The sequence below is a fragment of the Hyla sarda genome (genome assembly GCF_029499605.1).
Source record: "Hyla sarda isolate aHylSar1 chromosome 1 unlocalized genomic scaffold, aHylSar1.hap1 SUPER_1_unloc_1, whole genome shotgun sequence".
Lineage (NCBI taxonomy): Eukaryota > Metazoa > Chordata > Amphibia > Anura > Hylidae > Hyla > Hyla sarda.
Genome location: NW_026607570.1, coordinates 728,607 through 750,771, shown reverse-complemented (window position 1 = coordinate 750,771; position 22,165 = coordinate 728,607). Strand labels below are relative to the sequence as shown.

The 22,165-nt window shown below is 48.8% G+C and overlaps 1 protein-coding gene across 1 annotated transcript; it reads right to left on the bottom strand.

Annotated features, from left to right (window-relative positions):
- Positions 1 to 296: 296 nt before the first annotated feature.
- On the bottom strand, positions 297 to 20,379 carry LOC130297922 (gastrula zinc finger protein XlCGF53.1-like). Its single transcript, XM_056550771.1, has 7 exons — positions 20,283 to 20,379; positions 18,773 to 18,920; positions 18,317 to 18,496; positions 7,707 to 7,833; positions 7,559 to 7,623; positions 7,110 to 7,392; positions 297 to 319 (listed from the first exon to the last, which is right to left on the bottom strand). Exons 2-7 carry the CDS (start codon positions 18,848 to 18,850, stop codon positions 297 to 299), a joined length of 756 nt encoding a protein of 251 aa, XP_056406746.1. The 5' UTR covers positions 18,851 to 18,920; positions 20,283 to 20,379.
- Positions 20,380 to 22,165: the final 1,786 nt, after the last annotated feature.

The window sequence follows — 22,165 nt, the reverse complement described above, 5'->3', positions numbered from 1 at the left end:
ACCTCCAATAGTAATTGGGTAGATATGAAACAGCCCAGCATCATATTAAAGATATAGTACCACAGGGATCACTGTTTGCCACTCCCTTATGTTAGTGAGTGTGCTAGAACTTAATAGATAAAAACATCAAAGTTAACTTAGATAGAGAAAACCAAAGATGACACAAAAACAAATAATGAGCCAGTCTTACCCATGTATGATGGTAATAAACTAAAGACTGATAACTGGTGTGACACGCCAAATGTAATAATACAAGATGTTGGGCCGAAGATACTAAAGGTGGATTTATAGATGGATTAGAAACACTTCCAGCAGAGTACTAAAGATAAAACCAAAAACATAAAATAAAACACCATATGACCAATAGGTGTTATTATTGCCACATCACTAAAGCCCCCATAATACAAGCAAATATAGTATAATATATATATTGCCTACCCTAATGTAGGATGTTTAGAGTATCAGGCAGTCCAGGATACAAGGTGAATGAGGCAATGAAAGAACCTGGAATCACCTCCCTAATGTGGAGGCTCCAGAGGAGGCGATAACTCCTGCAATGGAATAATATAATATAAGGGGTATGTAGTTACCAAAAGTGGAGGTCACATAAGCAAGGCAATACAGCCACAGTGCACTCACCCAATCCCCGGTGTCCCATGTGTGGACTCAGTGTGCGGCGGCCACATTGGACGCCGCGAGTCTGATTAAAAAGCCGCGGGACCGGAAGCGGAAGTGACAAGAGATATGTATCTGCGCATGTCCGGAGTCAATGGAACGCAATGCGCTTCAAACGGCGCATGAGTGGATAGATAAACCCCAAAGCGAGGCTTGGATATGATGCGATCCACCCCGCGCATGCGCCCTATATAGACGCTGGAAAAATAAACGTAGGGGACGTATAGGGGACTGAAATATTAACTCATAACTAGGGATAATAAACATTTAGAAAAATGTAGATGTATATAGACTGGGCCAATGTTGAGATACTAGTGAAATAGCGTAAATACAATCTAAGAATGGTAAGCATGAGGTAAACTAGATGATGTATATATAATCATAAATGAATGAATAAATAACTAAATAAATAAATAAATAAATTGCAGGTGAGTGAAGACACTTACATCGGTCAGAAGATGTATTATACAAGATGGGAAAATTGTAATATAAAATATGTACCCATAATTACATCAAATGAAAGGGCAAAAGGATAATTGGTCATTAAGACCATAGGGGGTGGTGGTCTTTAGCCGGTATATCCAGCGTGTTTCGGCTTGTAGTAGTCTTTTATCCAGGTCACCGCCCCTAATGTCGGGTTTGAGAACTTCAATGACTTGGAAATCCAAATTAAAGGGGGTGTCCGCATGATGCCTAAGCATATGAAGCGACAACGGTTTTTCCCTCTTATGTCTGAGGTCACTCATGTGTTCGAGTATCCTACGCCTTACTTCCCTCATGGTTTTGCCAACATAGCATAAGGGACAGGGACATGTAGCCAAGTAGATGACTTTACTTGTTTTGCAGTTCGCATAGTCATAGCACTTGTACATCTTATTAGTGCTAGGACTAAGGAATCCCTCCCTTGGTCTGTTGCTCATTATTCAGTGCTATATCTGATACCTTTCTGAGCACTGTATTGTGAGGCATGGTTTTTTCTATTATCTTTATTAATAAAATTATGCATTTTTTAGCTTGATGCGTTCTTTGTGGCCTCATTGGTAGATTTCAGTAGCGTTATTATTAGACTCTATGTAGCCATGAGGGACATATCTGTAAATCGGTGTCAGTTTGGATTCTCTTTGTATTGTTGACAGGAAAAGATGGAGAGAGTACAGTACACGATCCTCCAGGGCAGGATGAGCTCAGCGGGTGGGGGCAGGGGGAGGAGACTACAGGGAGGGGGAGGAGACTACAGGGAGGGGGAGGAGACTACTGGGAGGGGGAGGAGATTACTGGGAGGGGGAGGAGACTACCGGGAGCAGCACTCTGAGTGTGGGACAGTCAGCCACTGTCTCATTTCGAGCTATATGGAGGCTGATGCAGGATTTGTGGGACCCACAGGCATAGTGCCTGACCGCCCGCACGCAACAGCCTCCTGACCGTCTGCATATTTTGGGTTGGGTCCCGCGGGATCTCAATCCCAGTGCATCCCTCTACCGGGAACTTTAACCAGTTAAGGACCCAGGGTGTACTTGTATGTCCTGAGTCCGCTCCTGTTCTATAACGGGGGGCCACAGCGGGTCAAGCCCAGGACCCGTGGCTAATAGCACGCGGCATTGATCGCGGTGCCGCGCGCTATTAACCCTTTAGATGCGGCGTCCAAAGTTGAACGCCGCGTCTAAAATGAAAGTGAAACCATGCCGGTTAGCTCAGGGAGCTGTTCGGGATCGCCGCGGCTTTTTTTTCAGCTGCGGCCGCACATTCAGCACCTGCACCGCCCCCCATCCTTTTACTATGCCCGTTCCATGATGCCGCTGACCCCAGCAAACACCCTCCCGGGGCTACGGTTAGACCTGCTCCTACCTCCTCCACCACAGCGCCGGCAGCCCATGCAAGAGGATGTCAGGGACGTCCGTCGCCGGAGAGAAGCACTGTGCAGGGCGGGTGAGTGTGTCTGTGTATGTATGTGTGTATGTATGTATGTCTGTGTATGTATGTGTGTATGTATGTATGTCTGTGTATGTATGTGTGTCTGTGTATGAATGTGTGTCTGTATGTATGTCTGTCTGTCTGTGTATGTATGTATGTATGTCTGTCTGTATGTATGTGTGTCTGTGTATGTATGTCTGTATGTATGTATGTCTGTGTATGTGTGTATGTATGTCTGTGTATGTATGTTGGGCTGAAGTGGTGACTGTATGTCAGGGATGTCCGTCGCCGGAGAGAAGCACTGTGCAGGGCGGGTGAGTGTGTCTATGTGTGTCTGTATGTATATATGTCTGTGTATGTATGTCTGTCTGTATGTATGTATGTCTGTGTCTGTGTATGTATGTCTGTATGTATGTATGTCTGTGTATGTGTGTATGTATGTCTGTGTATGTATGTTGGGCTGAAGTGGTGACTGTATGTCAGGGATGTCCGTCGCCGGAGAGAAGCACTGTGCAGGGCGGGTGAGTGTGTCTATGTGTGTCTGTATGTATATATGTCTGTGTATGTATGTGTGTCTGTGTATGTATCTCTGTGTATGCATGTCTGTGTATGTATGTATGTCTGTGTGTGTATGTATGTATGTATGTCTGTGTATGTATGTATGTGCGTATGTGTATGTATGTGTGTCTGTGTATGTATGTCTGTGTATGTATGTATGTCTGTCTGTGTATGTATGTATGTGTGTGTATGTGCATGTATGTATGTCTGTGTATGTATGTCTGTCTGTATGTATGTCTGTGTATGTAGGTGTGTATGTCTGTCTGTATGAATGTCTGTGTATGTATGTATGTCTGTGTATGTATGTGTGTCTGTGTATGTATGTCTGTGTATGTATGTATGTCTGTGTATGTATGTGTGTATGTATGTATGTGTGTCTGTGTATGTATGTCTGTGTATGTATGTCTGTGTATGTATGTATGTCTGTGTATGTATGTCTGTCTGTATGTATGTGTGTCTGTGTATGTATGTATGTCTGTGTATGAATGTATGTCTGTGTATGTATGTGTGTCTGTGTATGTATGTATGTCTGTCTGTATGTATGTATGTCTGTGTATGTATGTATGTCTGTGTATGTATGTATGTATGTATGTCTGTGTATGTCTGTGTGTGTTTCGACCTAATGTGGGGGAACTGCTACCAAATGTGGGGGAACTGCTATTGTGGGGGAGCGGCTACCAAATGTGGGGTAACTGCTATTGTGGGTGAGCTGCTACCCAATGTGGGGGAACTGCTATTGTGGGGAAGCGGCTACCAAATGAGGGGGAACTGCTATTGTGGGGGAGCTGGTACCAAATGTGGGGGAACTGCTACCTAATATGGGGGAGCTGCTACCTAATGTGGGGGAACTGCTATTGTGGGGGAGCTGCTACCTAATGTGGGGGAGCTGCTATTGTGGGGGAACTGCTACCAAATGTGGGGGAACTGCTATTGTGGGAGAGCTGCTACCAAATGTGGGGGAGCTGCTACTATTGTGGGGGGAGTGGCTGCCAAATGTGGGGGAACTGCTATTGTGGGGGAGCTGCTACTATTGTGGGGGAGCGGCTACCAAATGTGGGGGGACTGCTATTGTGTGGGAGCTGCTACCTAATGTGGGGTAACTGCTATTGTGGGGGAACTGCTACCACATGTGGGGGAGCTGCTACCAGATGTGGGAGAACTGCTATTGTGGGGGAGCTGCTACCAAATGTGGGGGAGCTGCTATTGTGGGGGAACTGCTACCACATGTGGGAGAGCTGCTACCAGATGTGGGAGAACTGCTATTGTGGGGGAGCTGCTACCAAATGTGGGGGAACTGCTATTGTGGTGGAACTGCTACCACATGTGGGGGAGCTGCTACCAAATGTGGGAGAACTGCTATTGTGGGGGAGCTGCTACCAAATGTGGGGGAACTGCTATTGTGGGGGAACTGCTACCACATGTGGGAGAGCTGCTACCAGATGTGAGGGAACTGCTATTGTGTGGGAGCTGCTACCAAATGTGGGGGAACTGCTATTGTGGGGGAACTGCTACCACATGTGGGAGAGCTGCTACCAAATGTGGGGGAACTGCTATTGTGGGGGAGCTGCTACCAAATGTGGGGGAACTGCTATTGTGGGGGAGCTGCTACTATTGTGGGGGGAGTGGCTTCCAAATGTGGGGGAACTGCTATTGTGGGGGAGCTGCTACTATTGTGGGGGAAGCTGCTACCTAATGTGGGGGAACTGCTACCTAATGTGGGGTAACTGCTATTGTGGGGGAACTGATACCACATGTGGGGGAGCTGCTACCAGATGTGAGGGACTGCTATTGTGGGGGAGCTGCTACCAAATGTGGGGGAACTGCTATTGTGGGGGAACTGCTACCACATGTGGGGGAGCTGCTACCAAATGTGGGGGAACTGCTATTGTGGGGGAGCTGCTACCAAATGAGGGTGAACTACTATTGTGGGGGAAGCTGCTACCTAATGTGGGGGAGCGGCTACCTAATGTGGGGGAACGTCTACCTAATGTAGGTAAACTGTGCTACTGTGGGGGAACTCAGATGCCTGTAGCTGCTGTGGGGGAACTCAGATTCCAGTGATTACTGTTGGGGAGCTCAGATGCCTGTGTTTACTGTGGGGGAACTCAGATGCATGTGCTTACTGTGGGGGAACCCTGATGCCTGTAGCTGCTGTGGAGGAACCCTGATGCCTGTAGCTGCTGTGGGGGAACTCTGATGCCTGTAGCTGCTGAGGGTGAACTCTGGTGCCTGTACCTACAGTGGGGGAACTCCGGTGCCTGTACCTACTGTGGGGGAACTCTGGTGCCTGTACCTACTGTGGGGGAACTCCGATGCCTGTACCTACTGTAGGGGAACTCTGGTGCCTGTACCTACTGTGGGGGAACTCCGATGCCTGTACCTACTGTGGTGGAACTCCGATGCCTGTACCTACTGTAGGGGAACTCTGGTACCTGTACCTACTGTGGGGGAACTCCGATGCCTGTACCTACTGTGGGGGAACTCCGATGCCTATACCTACTGTGGGGGAACTCTGATGCCTGTAGCTGCTGTGGGGGAACTCGGGTGCCTGTAGCTACTGTGGGGGAACTTGGGTGCCTGTAGCTACTGTGGGGGAACTCGGGTGCCTGGAGCTAATGTGGGGGAACTCTGGTGCCTGGAGCTACTGTGGGGGAACTCTGGTGCCTGGAGCTACTGTGGGGGAACTCGGGTGCCTGTAGCTAATGTGAGGGAACTCTGGTGCCTGTACCTATTGTGGGGGAATTCCAGTGCCAGCTAGTGACAGCTATGTGGATTAGTATCCAACTTTAGGGTATGTTCATACTACGGAGTGTGAACAGAATCTCCGCTCGCAGAATTCCGCCGGCAGTAGGACCGTGCGACACTGCGTCGTCACCATTGACGGCTATGCAGTGTTCGCGGACTTATGCGCAAAGAATGAACATGTTCTTTCTTTGCGCGGAACAATTTCCGCTGCTGAAATTCCGCAGTGTGAACAGGTCTCACAGAAGATCCATTCACACTGATGGTAATGTTCACAGCACGGAATTCAGCGGGAAATACGCAGTGTGAACATATAAAACAGATAGAAAACGTATTGATAAAAATGCTGTACTTTTATCTATAAAATCCTTGCACTAATTTTATAAAGATTTATTCTTATATTTATACATTTTATCCTGTTATGAACTCGCCATAATGTCTTAAGAATACTGCAGGCAAGCTACAAGCATCTTCCTCTGTGTAACATGACACAGCATAAAACCAGAGAGGAAAGGGTTACAGAGTAGAGTTGGCTGACTGCCCAGGCTCCTCCCGATCTCAGAGCAGATGAGTCATCACTGTGAGGGAGACAGACAGACACGCCCCCTCCAGCCTGCACAATGAAAAAGTAACTGAGCAACAGATAAATGCTTATATCTCTGGAAATAAAGATCCCACAGACATAAAACATATATGTACACGATCAGGATTAGGGACCGGGTAACATTTATTTTTTTTTTTAAACTACGACAGATACGCTTTAAATCTGCGGAATGTCCGCCCGTGTTTTCTGGGTGTTCATTCCGCACATTTTCAGCCATTTGAACCCAGCCTTAGTGTTCTTAGTGCCAAGAAGAAAGGAGACACATAATAAAATGGGGAGAAGAAGAAGAGAGCCCACCTAGCCTGTCCTAGAGATAAACATTTGTTTATTTTTAACCTCTCCTGCTCTGGACAGTTCCTGACATGGACAGAGGTGTCAGCAGAGAGCACTGCGGTCAGACAGTAAAGAACTACACAACTTTCTCTGCAGCATACAGCAGCTGATAAGTACTGGAAGGCTTAAGATGTTTAAATAGAAGTAATTTACAATTTTGAATAACTTTTTAGCACCAGTTGATTAAAAAAACTATTGTTTTCCATCGGAGTCCCAAAAAAATTATTACAGCCGGTAACTGAGCAGAATCTGTGACTGTTCTCTGCATTAAGTGGTTACTACTCACCTGGGCGGTTACCTGTAGGAATGTCCTCCTTATACTGCTCATCACCACTCACATCTGTCTCTTCTTCTTCCTTTATGTCTGTAGCATTAATATAGATCAGATCTTTCGCTGTAGGAATGTCCTCCTTATACTGCTCATCACCACTCACATCTGTCTCTTCTTCTTCCTTTATGTCTGTAGCATTAATATAGATCAGATCTTTCGCTGTAGGAATGTCCTCATTATACTGCTCATCACCGCTCACATCTGTCTCTGGAGCATTAATATTGTTTGGATCTTCTCCCTGATTCATAAGATGTGGAAGAAATATTGTAAAAGTCATCAGACAGTAGGAGAAGTCACGTGGGATGTTATAGATGAGCAGGAGATGAGGAGTCATGGAGGGTGAGGGGACTGACCACAAGAGCTTCACAGCCCTTCTACAGATCATAGGGAATATCTCCATCTACCTGATCATCCTGTGGAAGAAGAGGACGGGGACACCTCTCTGGTGCTGTTCTCTTACTGGATCTGACTGTAGGGAACACATACAGAGACTGAATTCATTCTTTACATACAAATAATGAGAGGACGTGTGTATATAGTCATGTCTATTACCTGGTGATGTGAGGGGCTGCTGATCCTCCATCATGACCTGATCCTTGTACTGATCCTTGTGTCCTTCTACATACTCCCACTCCTCCATGGAGAAATAGACCGCCACGTCCTGACACCTTATAGGAACCTGACACACAATGATACAGTCATCACCCCGACCCCTCCAGTGGTGTTACTGTAAAATGTCCCAGCATTCCCAGCAGTGTCACCTCTCCAGTCATCACCAGACCCCTCCATTACTGTATAATGTCCCAGCAGTGTCACCTCTCCAGTCATCAGACCCCTCCATTACTGTATAATGTCCCAGCAGTGTCACCTCTCCAGTCATCACCAGACCCCTCCATTACTGTATAATGTCCCAGCATTCCCAGCAGTGTCACCTCTCCAGTCATCACCAGACCCCTCCATTACTGTATAATGTCCCAGCATTCCCAGCAGTGTCACCTCTCCAGTCATCACCAGACCCCTCCATTACTGTATAATGTCCCAGCAGTGTCACCTCTCCAGTCATCACCAGACCCCTCCATTACTGTATAATGTCCCAGCATTCCCAGCAGTGTCACCTCTCCAGTCATCACCAGACCCCTCCATTACTGTATAATGTCTCAGCAGTGTCACCACTCCAGTCATCACCAGATCCCTCCATTACTGTATAATGTCCCAGCAGTGTCACCTCTCCAGTCATCACCAGACCCCTCCATTACTGTATAATGTCCCAGCAGTGTCACCTCTCCAGTCATCACCAGACCCCTCCATTACTGTATAATGTCCCAGCAGTGTCACCTCTCCAGTCATCACCAGACTCCTCCATTACTGTATAATGTCCCAGCAGTGTCACCTCTCCAGTCATCACCAGACCCCTCCATTACTGTATAATGTCCCAGCAGTGTCACCTCTCCAGTCATCCCCAGACCCCTCCATTACTGTATAATGTCCCAGCAGTGTCACCTCTCAGTCATCACCAGACCCCTCCATTACTGTATAATGTCCCAGCAGTGTCACCTCTCCAGTCATCACCAGACCCCTCCATTACTGTATAATGTCCAGCAGTGTCACCTCTCCAGTCATCACCAGACCCCTCCATTACTGTATAATGTCCCAGCAGTGTCACCTCTCCAGTCATCACCAGACCCCTCCATTACTGTATAATGTCCCAGCAGTGTCACCTCTCCAGTCATCACCAGACTCCTCCATTACTGTATAATGTCCCAGCAGTGTCACCTCTCCAGTCATCACCAGACCCCTCCATTACTGTATAATGTCCCAGCAGTGTCACCTCTCCAGTCATCCCCAGACCCCTCCATTACTGTATAATGTCCCAGCAGTGTCACCTCTCCAGTCATCCCCAGACCCCTCCATTACTGTATAATGTCCCAGCAGTGTCACCTCTCAGTCATCACCAGACCCCTCCATTACTGTATAATGTCCCAGCAGTGTCACCTCTCCAGTCATCACCAGACCCCTCCATTACTTTATGTCCCAGCAGTGTCACCTCTCCAGTCATCACCAGACCCCTCCATTACTGTATAATGTCCCAGCATTCCCAGTAGTGTCACCTCTCCAGTCATCACCAGACCCCTCCATTACTGTATAATGTCCCAGCAGTGTCACCTCTCCAGTCATCACCAGACCCCTCCATTACTGTATAATGTCCCAGCATTCCCAGCATTGTCACCTCTCCAGTCATCACCAGACCCCTCCATTACTGTATAATGTCCCAGCAGTGTCACCTCTCCAGTCATCACCAGACCCCTCCATTACTGTATAATGTCCCAGCAGTGTCACCTCTCCAGTCATCACCAGACCCCTCCATTACTGTATAATGTCCCAGCAGTGTCACCTCTCCAGTCATCACCTGACCCCTCCATTACTGTACAATGTCCCAGCAGTGTCACCTCTCCAGTCATCACCAGACCCCTCCATTACTGTATAATGTCCCAGCATTCCCAGCAGTGTCACCTCTCCAGTCATCACCAGACCCCTCCATTACTGTATAATGTCCCAGCAGTGTCACCTCTCCAGTCATCACCAGACCCCTCCATTACTGTATAATGTCCCAGCAGTGTCACCTCTCCAGTCATCACCAGACCCCTCCATTACTGTATAATGTCCCAGCAGTGTCACCTCTCCAGTCATCACCAGACCCCTCCATTACTGTATAATGTCCCAGCAGTGTCACCTCTCCAGTCATCACCAGACCCCTCCATTACTGTATACTGTCCCAGCAGTGTCACCTCTCCAGTCATCACCAGACCCCTCCATTACTGTATAATGTCCCAGCAGTGTCACCTCTCCAGTCATCACCAGACCCCTCCATTACTGTATAATGTCCCAGCATTCCCAGCAGTGTCACCTCTCCAGTCATCACCAGACCCCTCCATTACTGTATAATGTCCCAGCAGTGTCACCTCTCCAGACATCACCAGACCCCTCCATTACTGTATAATGTCCCAGCAGTGTCACCTCTCCAGTCATCACCAGACCCCTCCATTACTGTATAATGTCCCAGCATTCCCAGCAGTGTCACCTCTCCAGTCATCACCAGACCCCTCCATTACTGTATAATGTCCCAGCAGTGTCACCTCTCCAGTCATCACCAGACCCCTCCATTACTGTATAATGTCCCAGCAGTGTCACCTCTCCAGTCATCACCAGACCCCTCCATTACTGTATAATGTCCCCGCAGTGTCACCTCTCCAGTCATCACCAGACTCCTCCATTACTGTATAATGTCCCAGCAGTGTCACCTCTCCAGTCATCACCAGACCCCTCCATTACTGTATAATGTCCCAGCAGTGTCACCTCTCCAGTCATCACCAGACCCCTCCATTACTGTATAATGTCCCAGCAGTGTCACCTCTCCAGTCATCACCAGACCCCTCCATTACTGTATAATGTCCCAGCAGTGTCACCTCTCCAGTCATCACCAGACCCCTCCATTACTGTATAATGTCCCAGCAGTGTCACCTCTCCAGTCATCACCAGACCCCTCTATTACTGTATAATGTCCCAGCAGTGTCACCTCTCCAGTCATCACCAGACCCCTCCATTACTGTATAATGTCCCAGCAGTGTCACCTCTCCAGTCATCACCAGACCCCTCCATTACTGTATAATGTCCCAGCAGTGTCACCTCTCCAGTCATCACCAGACCCCTCCATTACTGTATAATGTCCCAGCATTCCCAGCAGTGTCACCTCTCCAGTCATCACCAGACTCCTCCATTACTGTATAATGTCCCAGCAGTGTCACCTCTCCAGTCATCACCAGACCCCTCCATTACTGTATAATGTCCCAGCATTCCCAGCAGTGTCACCTCTCCAGTCATCACCAGACCCCTCCATTACTATATAATGTCCCAGCAGTGTCACCTCTCCAGTCATCACCAGACTCCTCCATTACTGTATAATGTCCCAGCAGTGTCACCTCTCCAGTCATCACCAGACCCCTCCATTACTGTATAATATCCCAGCAGTGTCACCTCTCCAGTCATCACCAGACCCCTCCGTTACTGTATAATGTCCCAGCAGTGTCACCTCTCCAGTCATCACCAGACCCCTCCATTACTGTATAATGTCCAAGCAGTGTCACCTCTCCAGTCATCACCAGACCCCTCCATTACTGTATAATATCCCAGCAGTGTCACCTCTCCAGTCATCACCAGACCCCTCCATTACTGTATAATGTTCCAGCAGTGTCACCTCTCCAGTCATCACCAGACCCCTCCATTACTGTATAATATCCCAGCAGTGTCACCTCTCCAGTCATCACCAGACCCCTCCATTACTGTATAATGTTCCAGCAGTGTCACCTCTCCAGTCATCTCCAGACCCCTCCATTACTGTATAATGTCCCAGCAGTGTCACCTCTCCAGTCATCACCAGACCCCTCCATTACTGTATAATGTCCCAGCAGTGTCACCTCTCCAGTCATCACCAGACTCCTCCATTACTGTATAATGTCCCAGCAGTGTCACCTCTCCAGTCATCACCAGACCCCTCCATTACTGTATAATGTCCCAGCAGTGTCACCTCTCCAGTCATCACCAGATCCCTCCATTACTGTATAATGTCCCAGCATTCCCAGCAGTGCCACCTCTCTAATCATCACCAGACCCCTCCATTACTGTATAATGTCCCAGCAGTGTCACCTCTCCAGTCATCACCAGACCCCTCCATTGCTGTATAATGTCCCAGCAGTGTCACCTCTCCAGTCATCACCAGACCCCTCCATTACTGTATAATGTCCCAGCAGTGTCACCTCTCCAGTCATCACCAGACCCCTCCATTATTGTATAATGTCCCAGCATTCCCAGCAGTGTCACCTCTCCAGTCATCACCAGACCCCTCCATTACTGTATAATGTCCCAGCAGTGTCACCTCTCCAGTCATCACCAGACCCCTCCATTACTGTATAATGTCCCAGCATTCCCAGCAGTGTCACCTCTCCAGTCATCACCAGACTCCCTCCATTACTGTATAATGTCCCAGCAGTGTCACCTCTCCAGTCATCACCAGACCCCCTCCATTACTGTATAATGTCCCAGCAGTGTCACCTCTCCAGTCATCACCAGACCCCTCCATTACTGTATAATGTCCCAGCAGTGTCACCTCTCCAGTCATCACCAGACCCCTCCATTACTGTATAATGTCCCAGCAGTGTCACCTCTCCAGTCATCACCAGACCCCTCCATTACTGTATAATGTACCAGCATTCCCAGCAGTGTCACCTCTCCAGTCATCACCAGACCCCTCCATTACTGTATAATGTCCCAGCAGGGTCACCTCTCCAGTCATCACCAGACCCCTCCATTACTGTATAATGTCCCAGCAGTGTCACCTCTCAAGTCATCACCAGACCCCTCCATTACTGTATAATGTCCCAGCAGTGTCACCTCTCCAGTCATCACCAGACCCCTCCATTACTGTATAATGTCCCAGCAGTGTCACCTCTCCAGTCATCACCAGACCCCTCCATTACTGTATAATGTCCCAGCAGGGTCACCTCTCCAGTCATCACCAGACCCCTCCATTACTGTATAATGTCCCAGCAGTGTCACCTCTCCAGTCATCACCAGACTCCTCCATTACTGTATAATGTCCCAGCAGTGTCACCTCTCCAGCCATCACCAGACCCCTCCATTACTGTATAATGTCCCAGCAGTGTCACCTCTCCAGTCATCACCAGACCCCTCCATTACTGTATAATGTCCCAGCAGTGTCACCTCTCCAGCCATCACCAGACCCCTCCATTACTGTATAATGTCCCAGCAGTGTCACCTCTCCAGTCATCACTAGACCCCTCCATTACTGAATAATGTCCCAGCAGTGTCACCTCTCCAGTCATCACCAGACCCCTCCATTACTGTATAATGTCCCAGCAGTGTCACCTCTCCAGTCATCACCAGACCCCTCCATTACTGTATAATGTCCCAGCAGTGTCACCTCTCCAGTCATCACCAGACCCCTCCATTACCGTATAATGTCCCAGCAGTGTCACCTCTCCAGTCATCACCAGACCCCTCCATTACCGTATAATGTCCCAGCAGTGTCACCTCTCCAGTCATCACCAGACCCCTCCATTACTGTATAATGTCCCAGCAGTGTCACCTCTCCAGCCATCACCAGACCCCTCCATTACTGAATAATGTCCCAGCAGTGTCACCTCTCCAGTCATCACCAGACCCCTCCATTACTGTATAATGTCCCAGCAGTGTCACCTCTCCAGTCATCACCAGACCCCTCCATTACTGTATAATGTCCCAGCAGTGTCACCTCTCCAGTCATCACCAGACCCCTCCATTACCGTATAATGTCCCAGCAGTGTCACCTCTCCAGTCATCACCAGACGCCTCCATTACTGTATAATGTCCCAGCAGTGTCACCTCTCCAGTCATCACCAGACCCCTCCATTACTGTATAATGTCCCAGCAGTGTCACCTCTCCAGTCATCACCAGACCCCTCCATTACTGTATAATGTCCCAGCATTCCCAGCAGTGTCACCTCTCCAGTCATCACCAGACCCCTCCATTACTGTATAATGTCCCAGCAGTGTCACCTCTCCAGTCATCACCAGACCCCTCCATTACTGTATAGTGTCCCAGCAGTGTCACCTCTCCAGTCATCACCAGACCCCTCCATTACTGTATAGTGTCCCAGCATTCCCAGCAGTGTCACCTCTCCAGTCATCACCAGACCCCTCCATTACTGTATAATGTCCCAGCAGGGTCACCTCTCCAGTCATCACCAGACTCCTCCATTACTGTATAATGTCCCAGCAGTGTCACCTCTCCAGTCATCACCAGACCCCTCCATTACTGTATAATGTCCCAGCAGTGTCACCTCTCCAGTCATCACCAGACCCCTCCATTACTATATAATGTCCCAGCATTCCCAGCAGTGTCACCTCTCCAGTCATCACCAGACCCCTCCATTACTGTATAATGTCCCAGCAGTGTCACCTCTCCAGTCATCACCAGACCCCTCCATTACTATATAATGTCCCAGCAGTGTCACCTCTCCAGTCATCACCAGACCCCTCCATTACTGTATAATGTCCCAGCAGTGTCACCTCTCCAGTCATCACCAGACCCCTCCATTACTGTATAATGTCCCAGCAGTGTCACCTCTCCAGTCATCACCAGACCCCTCCATTACTGTATAATTTCCCAGCAGTGTCACCTCTCCAGTCATCACCAGACCCCTCCATTACTGCATAATGTCCCAGCAGTGTCACCTCTCCAGTCATCACCAGACCCCTCCATTACTGTATAATGTCCCAGCAGTGTCACCTCTCCAGTCATCACCAGACCCCTCCATTACTGTATAATATCCCAGCAGTGTCACCTCTCCAGTCATCACCAGACCCCTCCATTACTGTATAATGTCCCAGCAGTGTCACCTCTCCAGTCATCACCAGACCCCTCCATTACTGTATAATGTCCCAGCAGTGTCACCTCTCCAGTCATCACCAGACCCCTCCATTACTGTATAATGTCCCAGCAGTGTCACCTCTCCAGTCATCACCAGACCCCTCCATTACTGTATAATATCCCAGCAGTGTCACCTCTCCAGTCATCACCAGACCCCTCCATTACTGTACAATGTCCCAGCAGTGTCACCTCTCCAGTCATCACCAGACCCCTCCACTACTGTATAATGTCCCAGCAGGGTCACCTCTCCAGTCATCACCAGACCCCTCCATTACTGTATAATGTCCCAGCAGTGTCACCTCTCCAGTCATCACCAGACCCCCCCATTACTGTATAATGTCCCAGCAGTGTCACCTCTCCAGTCATCACCAGACCCCTCCATTACTGTATAATGTCCCAGCAGTGTCACCTCTCCAGTCATCACCAGACCCCTCCATTACTGTATAATGTCCCAGCAGTGTCACCTCTCCAGTCATCACCAGACCCCTCCATTACTGTATAATGTCCCAGCATTCCCAGCAGTGTCACCTCTCCAGACATCACCAGACCCCTCCATTACTGTATAATGTCCCAGCAGTGTCACCTCTCCAGTCATCACCAGACCCCTCCATGACTGTATAATGTCCCAGCAGTGTCACCTCTCCAGTCATCACTAGACCCCTCCATTACTGTATAATGTCCCAGCAGGGTCACCTCTCCAGTCATCACCAGACCCCTCCATTACTGTATAATGTCTCAGCAGTGTCACCTCTCCAGTCATCACCAGACCCCTCCATTACTGTATAATGTCCCAGCATTCCCAGCAGTGTCACCTCTCCAGTCATCACCAGACCCCTCCATTACTGTATAATGTCCCAGCAGTGTCACCTCTCCTGTCATCACCAGACCCCTCCATTACTGTATAATGTCCCAGCAGTGTCACCTCTCCTGTCATCACCAGACCCCTCCATTACTGTATAATTTCCCAGCAGTGTCACCTCTCCAGTCATCACCAGACCCCTCCATTACTGTATAATGTCCCAGCAGGGTCACCTCTCCAGTCATCACCAGACCCCTCCATTACTGTATAATGTCCCAGCAGTGTCACCTCTCCAGTCATCACCAGACCCCTCCATTACTGTATAATGTCCCAGCAGTGTCACCTCTCCAGTCATCACCAGACCCCCCCATTACTGTATAATGTCCCAGCAGTGTCACCTCTCCAGTCATCACCAGACCCCTCCATTACTGTATAATGTCCCAGCAGTGTCACCTCTCCAGTCATCACCAGACCCCTCCATTACTGTATAATGTCCCAGCAGTGTCACCTCTCCAGTCATCACCAGACCCCTCCATTACTGTATAATGTCCCAGCAGTGTCACCTCTCCAGTCATCACCAGACCCCCCCATTACTGTATAATGTCCCAGCAGTGTCACCTCTCCAGTCATCACCAGACCCCTCCATTACTGTATAATGTCCCAGCAGGGTCACCTCTCCAGTCAGCACCAGACCCTTCCATTACTGTATAATGTCCCAGCAGTGTCACCTCTCCAGTCATCCCCAGACCCCTCCATTACTGTATAATGTCCCAGCAGTGTCACCTCTCCAGTCATCACCAGACCCCTCCATTACTGTATAATGTCCCAGCAGTGTCACCTCTCCAGTCATCACCAGACCCCTCCATTACTATATAATGTCCCAGCAGTGTCACCTCTCCAGTCATCACCAGACCCCCCCATTACTGTATAATGTCCCAGCAGTGTCACCTCTCCAGTCATCCCCAGACCCCTCCATTACTGTATAATGTCCCAGCAGTGTCACCTCTCCAGTCATCACCAGACTCCTCCATTACTGTATAATGTCCCAGCAGTGTCACCTCTCCAGTCATCACCAGACCCCTCCATTACTGTATAATGTCCCAGCAGTGTCACCTCTCCAGTCATCACCAGACCCCTCCATTACTGTATAATGTCCCAGCAGTGTCACCTCTCCAGTCATCACCAGACCCCTCCATTACTGTATAATGTCCTAGCAGGGTCACCTCTCCAGTCATCACCAGACCCCTCCATTACTGTATAATGTCCCAGCAGTGTCACCTCTCCAGTCATCACCAGACCCCTCCATTACTGTATAATGTCCCAGCAGTGTCACCTCTCCAGTTATCACCAGACCCCTCCATTACTGTATAATGTCCCAGCAGTGTCACCTCTCCAGTCATCACCAGACCCCTCCATTACTGTATAATGTCCCAGCAGTGTCACCTCTCCAGTCATCACCAGACCCCTCCATTACTGTATAATATCCCAGCAGTGTCACCTCTCCAGTCATCACCAGACTCTTCCATTACTGTATAATGTCCCAGCAGTGTCACCTCTCCAGTCATCACCAGACCCCTCCATTACTGTATAATGTCCCAGCAGTGTCACCTCTCCAGTCATCACCAGACCCCTCCATTACTGTATAATGTCCCAGCAGTGTCACCTCTCCAGTCATCACCAGACCCCTCCATTACTGTATAATGTCCCAGCAGTGTCACCTCTCCAGTCATCACCAGACCCCTCCATTACTGTATAATGTCCCAGCAGTGTCACCTCTCCAGTCCACACCAGACCCCTCCATTACTGTATAATGTCCCAGCAGTGTCACCTCTCCAGTCATCACCAGACCCCTCCATTACTGTATAATGTCCCAGCAGTGTCACTTCTCCAGTCATCACCAGACGCCTCCATTACTGTATAATATCCCAGCAGTGTCACCTCTCCAGTCATCACCAGACCCCCCCATTACTGTATAATGTCCCAGCAGTGTCACCTCTCCAGTCATCACCAGACCCCTCCATTACTGTATAATGTCCCAGCAGTGTCACCTCTCCAGTCATCACCAGACCCCTCCATTACTGTACAATGTCCCAGCAGTGTCACCTCTCCAGTCATCACCAGACCCCTCCATTACTGTATAATGTCCCAGCATTCCCAGCAGTGTCACCTTTCCAGTCATCACCAGACCCCTCCATTACTGTATAATGTCCCAGCAGTGTCACCTCTCCAGTCATCACCAGACCCCTCCATTACTGTATAATGTCCCAGCAGTGTCACCTCTCCAGTCATCACCAGACCCCTCCATTACTGTATAATGTCCCAGCAGTGTCACCTCTCCAGTCATCACCAGACTCCTCCATTACTGTATAATGTCCCAGCAGTGTCACCTCTCCAGTCATCACCAGACCCCTCCATTACTATATAATGTCCCAGCAGTGTCACCTCTCCAGTCATCACCAGACTCCTCCATTACTGTATAATGTCCCAGCAGTGTCACCTCTCCAGTCATCACCAGACCCCTCCATTACTGTATAATGTCCCAGCAGTGTCCTCTCCAGTCATCACCAGACCCCTCCATTACTGTATAATGTCCCAGCAGTGTCACCTCTCCAGTCATCACCAGACCCCTCCATTACTGTATAATGTCCCAGCAGTGTCACCTCTCCAGTCATCACCAGACCCCTCCATTACTGTATAATGTCCCAGCAGTGTCACCTCTCCAGTCATCACCAGACCCCTCCATTACTGTATAATGTCCCAGCAGTGTCACCTCTCCAGTCATCACCAGACCCCTCCATTACTGTATAATGTCCCAGCAGTGTCACCTCTCCAGTCATCCCCAGACCCCTCCATTACTGTATAATGTCCCAGCAGGGTCACCTCTCTAGTCAGCAGCTCCATCATCTTGTTGATAAGTTCTAGAATTTTCATTTCACCCATTTCCTCATGTATCAGGGAGTGAGGTGGGGGCCCCGGGATTGGACTCAGGGATCTTCCCCATTCTTCACCCACAGGGGCCCGACAGCGCCCACTAGAGGACTTCTTCACTACTTTGTAATCCTGTGTATGGAGAGACACATTAATATCACTACATACATTCACAGAATCCCTCACCTCTCCGGTCATATCCATCTGTTATTATATAGATAAGAATAAGGTCATGTGACATCACTCCCAGAATCCCTCACCTCTCCGGTCATATCCATCTGTTATTACATAGAGAAGAATGAGGTCATGTGACATCACTCCCAGAATCCCTCACCTCTCCAGTCATATCCATCTGTTATTACATAGATAAGAATGAGGTCATGTGACATAACTCCCAGAATCCCTCACCTCTCCAGTAAGCCGGAAGAGTATCTGTAAGGTGAGGTTTAGGATCCTGTCGGCCATCTTGTTCCTGTCTCTCTCCATGGTTGATGGGTCATCCAGGAGAATTCTCTTATATAGAAGATATCAGCAGAGGATCCTGGATTGGAGAAACCTGAAGGGAAGAAGAGGAGACGATGATAAACCGCACCAGATTCTATGGAGAAATAAAATCCATTTCCTGGAGATAATCTGGGGAAACATCTGAGGAGACATTATAGTCACAATCATGGAGGCTGTAAACCTAGTCAGGGGATCCATCATAGTCTGGGGCGGAGTCATGGGGGATGGGCAAAATATGGAGATAAGAATTCAACACGGTTTCATTTTTAAGTATATTTTTTGCTGGCAGCTGGAACTTTCGCTTTCTCTTTCCTGCATTCTACACAGGATCCGACCCGTTGTCTTCTCCGAGCTCCAGGAACAGGACCTCACTTTCTCTGTTGGACGGTGATCACATGGGTGATGAGTAGGGATTAATGGATGTTTTCAATGAAAATCAATATTGGTAATCGCTGTCGACGATTTTCTTTACCGATAAATCGCGCACCGATTAGTTGTTGCAGAAATCCTCAAAAGTAGAGCGCAGCATACCACGGTGACATCATCATTACAGATGACCATTCGGGCCGTACGGCTGGGCTTATGATCTAGAAGAAATGCCAAGTCAGGGTTAATGACTATTTCCAGGTTTCGGAAGGTGTCTCCACTCCCCCTCAATGTCCTCTATCTCACCAGGATACAGAGCACGATGATAATCCTGGAGTTACGGGAGACGGTCGGGCGATGACTTTCATCAGGACTTGATCATTGGATATAACGGTCATATTGGGTAAACGGCGCTGACATCTGTCCTGTATTATAACAGCGTTTACCACATTGTCCTCCTCAGTTACTGACGCGGTCACATGACACATTTCTGTGCTTTTCGTACTCGGATTCACATAAAGTGTTGGTGGGATCATAGGTGAATGGATCCGCGTCACACTGGGAATTATTATCCCGGAATGTTACATAATTATCCAGAATCCGGGCAGAAAGCCAATCTGGTCTCCAGGGTTGGTACGACACTATGTTGGGAGTTTGAATCCTGACGTGGATGTTGTCCCTCCAGGTACCCACGTTATGGACCCTTTTCATCTGGAACACATTGTTTTAGGTAACGAAGGGAGGTGGGGAGATCCACCAGGACCATAGTGGCGGCCATCTTAGATTAATATCTGGAGGCCGCTCAGGATCGTAACCTCCAAATGAAGTGTCCAATACCCGGAGGAAGGAGACTGATCAGGTGACAGGATGGGCGGGGAGGTGACCTGCAGCACTTCACCATCCAGACATCCCCTGGGGGGCAGTATAGGCAGGAGATCAGGTAAATGAGTGATGGCCGGCAAAGAGGTTTGATTGTGAGATCTAAAGGGTTAATGATGATGACTAATAATCGTGGTGAGTCCTGGCTGCTTATAGCTCCTGAGCTCACCTCAAAGTCCCCATAGAGGGTGCAGAGTGTTATTATATACTGTGTCCTTAAGGGGTTAATAATAAACATCCCCAATAATCCTGATCTGATGGTGACCGCACATACATACCTGTATCTGTAGAGGAGCCGTGTGCTTACAGGACCTGCGATGATGTCACCGTCATGTGATCAGTCACATGGAGGAGGAGTCACATGATCAGGGGCTGCTGCTCTAGGCTCATCTGCTCAGTGTATGCAGGACTCTGCTGTCACATGACCATTATCACAGGTCCTTCACTCACCATCTTTTCTATACTGGCTGCTAAACTCCGCCCACTCCTGTCACATGATCCTCCCCACAGGTCCTTTACCCACAGTCACATCTTTACTGCAAAACTTTACCCCCAAATGTACTGGTCACATGATTGTGACATCATCACAGGTCCTACACCTCCAGCATGTAGCAGATACAGAGCAGGTCCTGGTGGGGCAGTCACTGCTGTTGTGTTGTGTGTGGAGATCTCTCAGAGCAGCAGCCCCTGATCATGTGACTCCTTCTCCTCCATGTGACTGATCACATGACGGTGACATCATCGCAGGTCCTGTAAGCACACGGCTCCTCTACAGATACAGGTATGTGTGTGCGGTCACCATCAGATCAGGATTATTGGGGATGTTTATTATTAACCCTTAAGGACACGATGTATATTTACATCCTGTGCCCCATATGGGACTTTGAGGTGAGCTCAGGAGCTATAAGCAGCCAGGACTCACCACTAATGACGCTCATCACCATTAACCCTTTAGATTCCATGATCAAAGTCGATTGCAGGATCTAATATTAGTAAAATGCAGTTTTGGGGGCGGAGTCTAGATCAGCTGAGATGAAGGCCGGAGGGCCCCTTACTGTGCTCTGTGCTCAGATCGGTGCTCTAAGTATACAGACACCTCCACAGCCTGTATAAGCCGAGCACCGATAACACTGATCACTATGGCAGAGCGTTATTCAGGGTTTGTAATAGAAGCCCCTCCCCTAATAAGTTTATATCCCATTTTTGTAATAAAATAATGTAGGTGGGCGTGGCTTAGACATGGCGCTGTGCGGTTGTTTCTCTAGGGAGCGCCGTGCCGACCAGCAGTTGTTTGCCTGATTTCCTGCCTATACTGCCCCCAGGGGATGTCTGGATGGTGAAGGTATCAGGTCACTTACCCGCCCATCCTGTCACCTGGTCAGTCTCTTTTCTCCGGGTATCAGCCACTTCTTCCATACAGGACTATGTAAGCATCAGGTTTTTTAAGTTTCTCCCGCGCCCCTATTATTACTATAGACAGTGTTTCCAAACCAGCGTGCCTCCAGCTGTTGTAAAACTACAACTCCCAGCATGCCCTGACAGCCAAATGCTGTAACAGCTGGAGGCACCCTGCTTGGGAAACACTGACTCCGGTGGTGGCCCAGACCCTGCGTGTGTAACGGTATATGATGCTCGGCCTCTGCTGCAGGTAATAGCAGGTTCTTCCGGGGGGACATTTGGTTGGCTTTGGCGCATGCGCAGCTGGCCATAGGGAGATATTTTAGGAATATTGAGACGCACTTTATTTATGTGAGTGATCTATGTACCATATGATATCAGGATTATTGTTCACTACATTATTTAAAATGCTTACGTCTTATAATATTGATTGCTGGGGCCACTTATTTTGGCTCTGACACTTACTGCGCGTGCGCTATGGCTTTGGATCTATGAAGTGATTCACCACGCATGCGCGAATTCAATTGCGCGATACAGAGGAAAAATTATGGAACCTGCGCATGCGCGGGGAAATGGGCTGTAAGTAACATATTAGGCCGACAGTATGCGCTTGCGCCTGTTATGGGAGTGAGGCAGGATACCGGAACTAGTCAT

Excerpts from the sequence above, each read along its gene's own strand:
- LOC130297922 (XM_056550771.1), bottom strand. The coding sequence starts at position 18,850 with ATGGAGAGAGACAGGAACAAGATGGCCGACAGGATCCTAAACCTCACC. Across the intron at positions 7,393-7,558 it reads TTCTTCCACAGGATGATCAG|GGAGAAGATCCAAACAATAT; the intron begins GTAGATGGAGAT and ends CTTATGAATCAG. Across the intron at positions 320-7,109 it reads TCCTACAGGTAACCGCCCAG|TACTCTGCTGGAAGTGTTTC; the intron begins GTGAGTAGTAAC and ends TTTTATCTTTAG.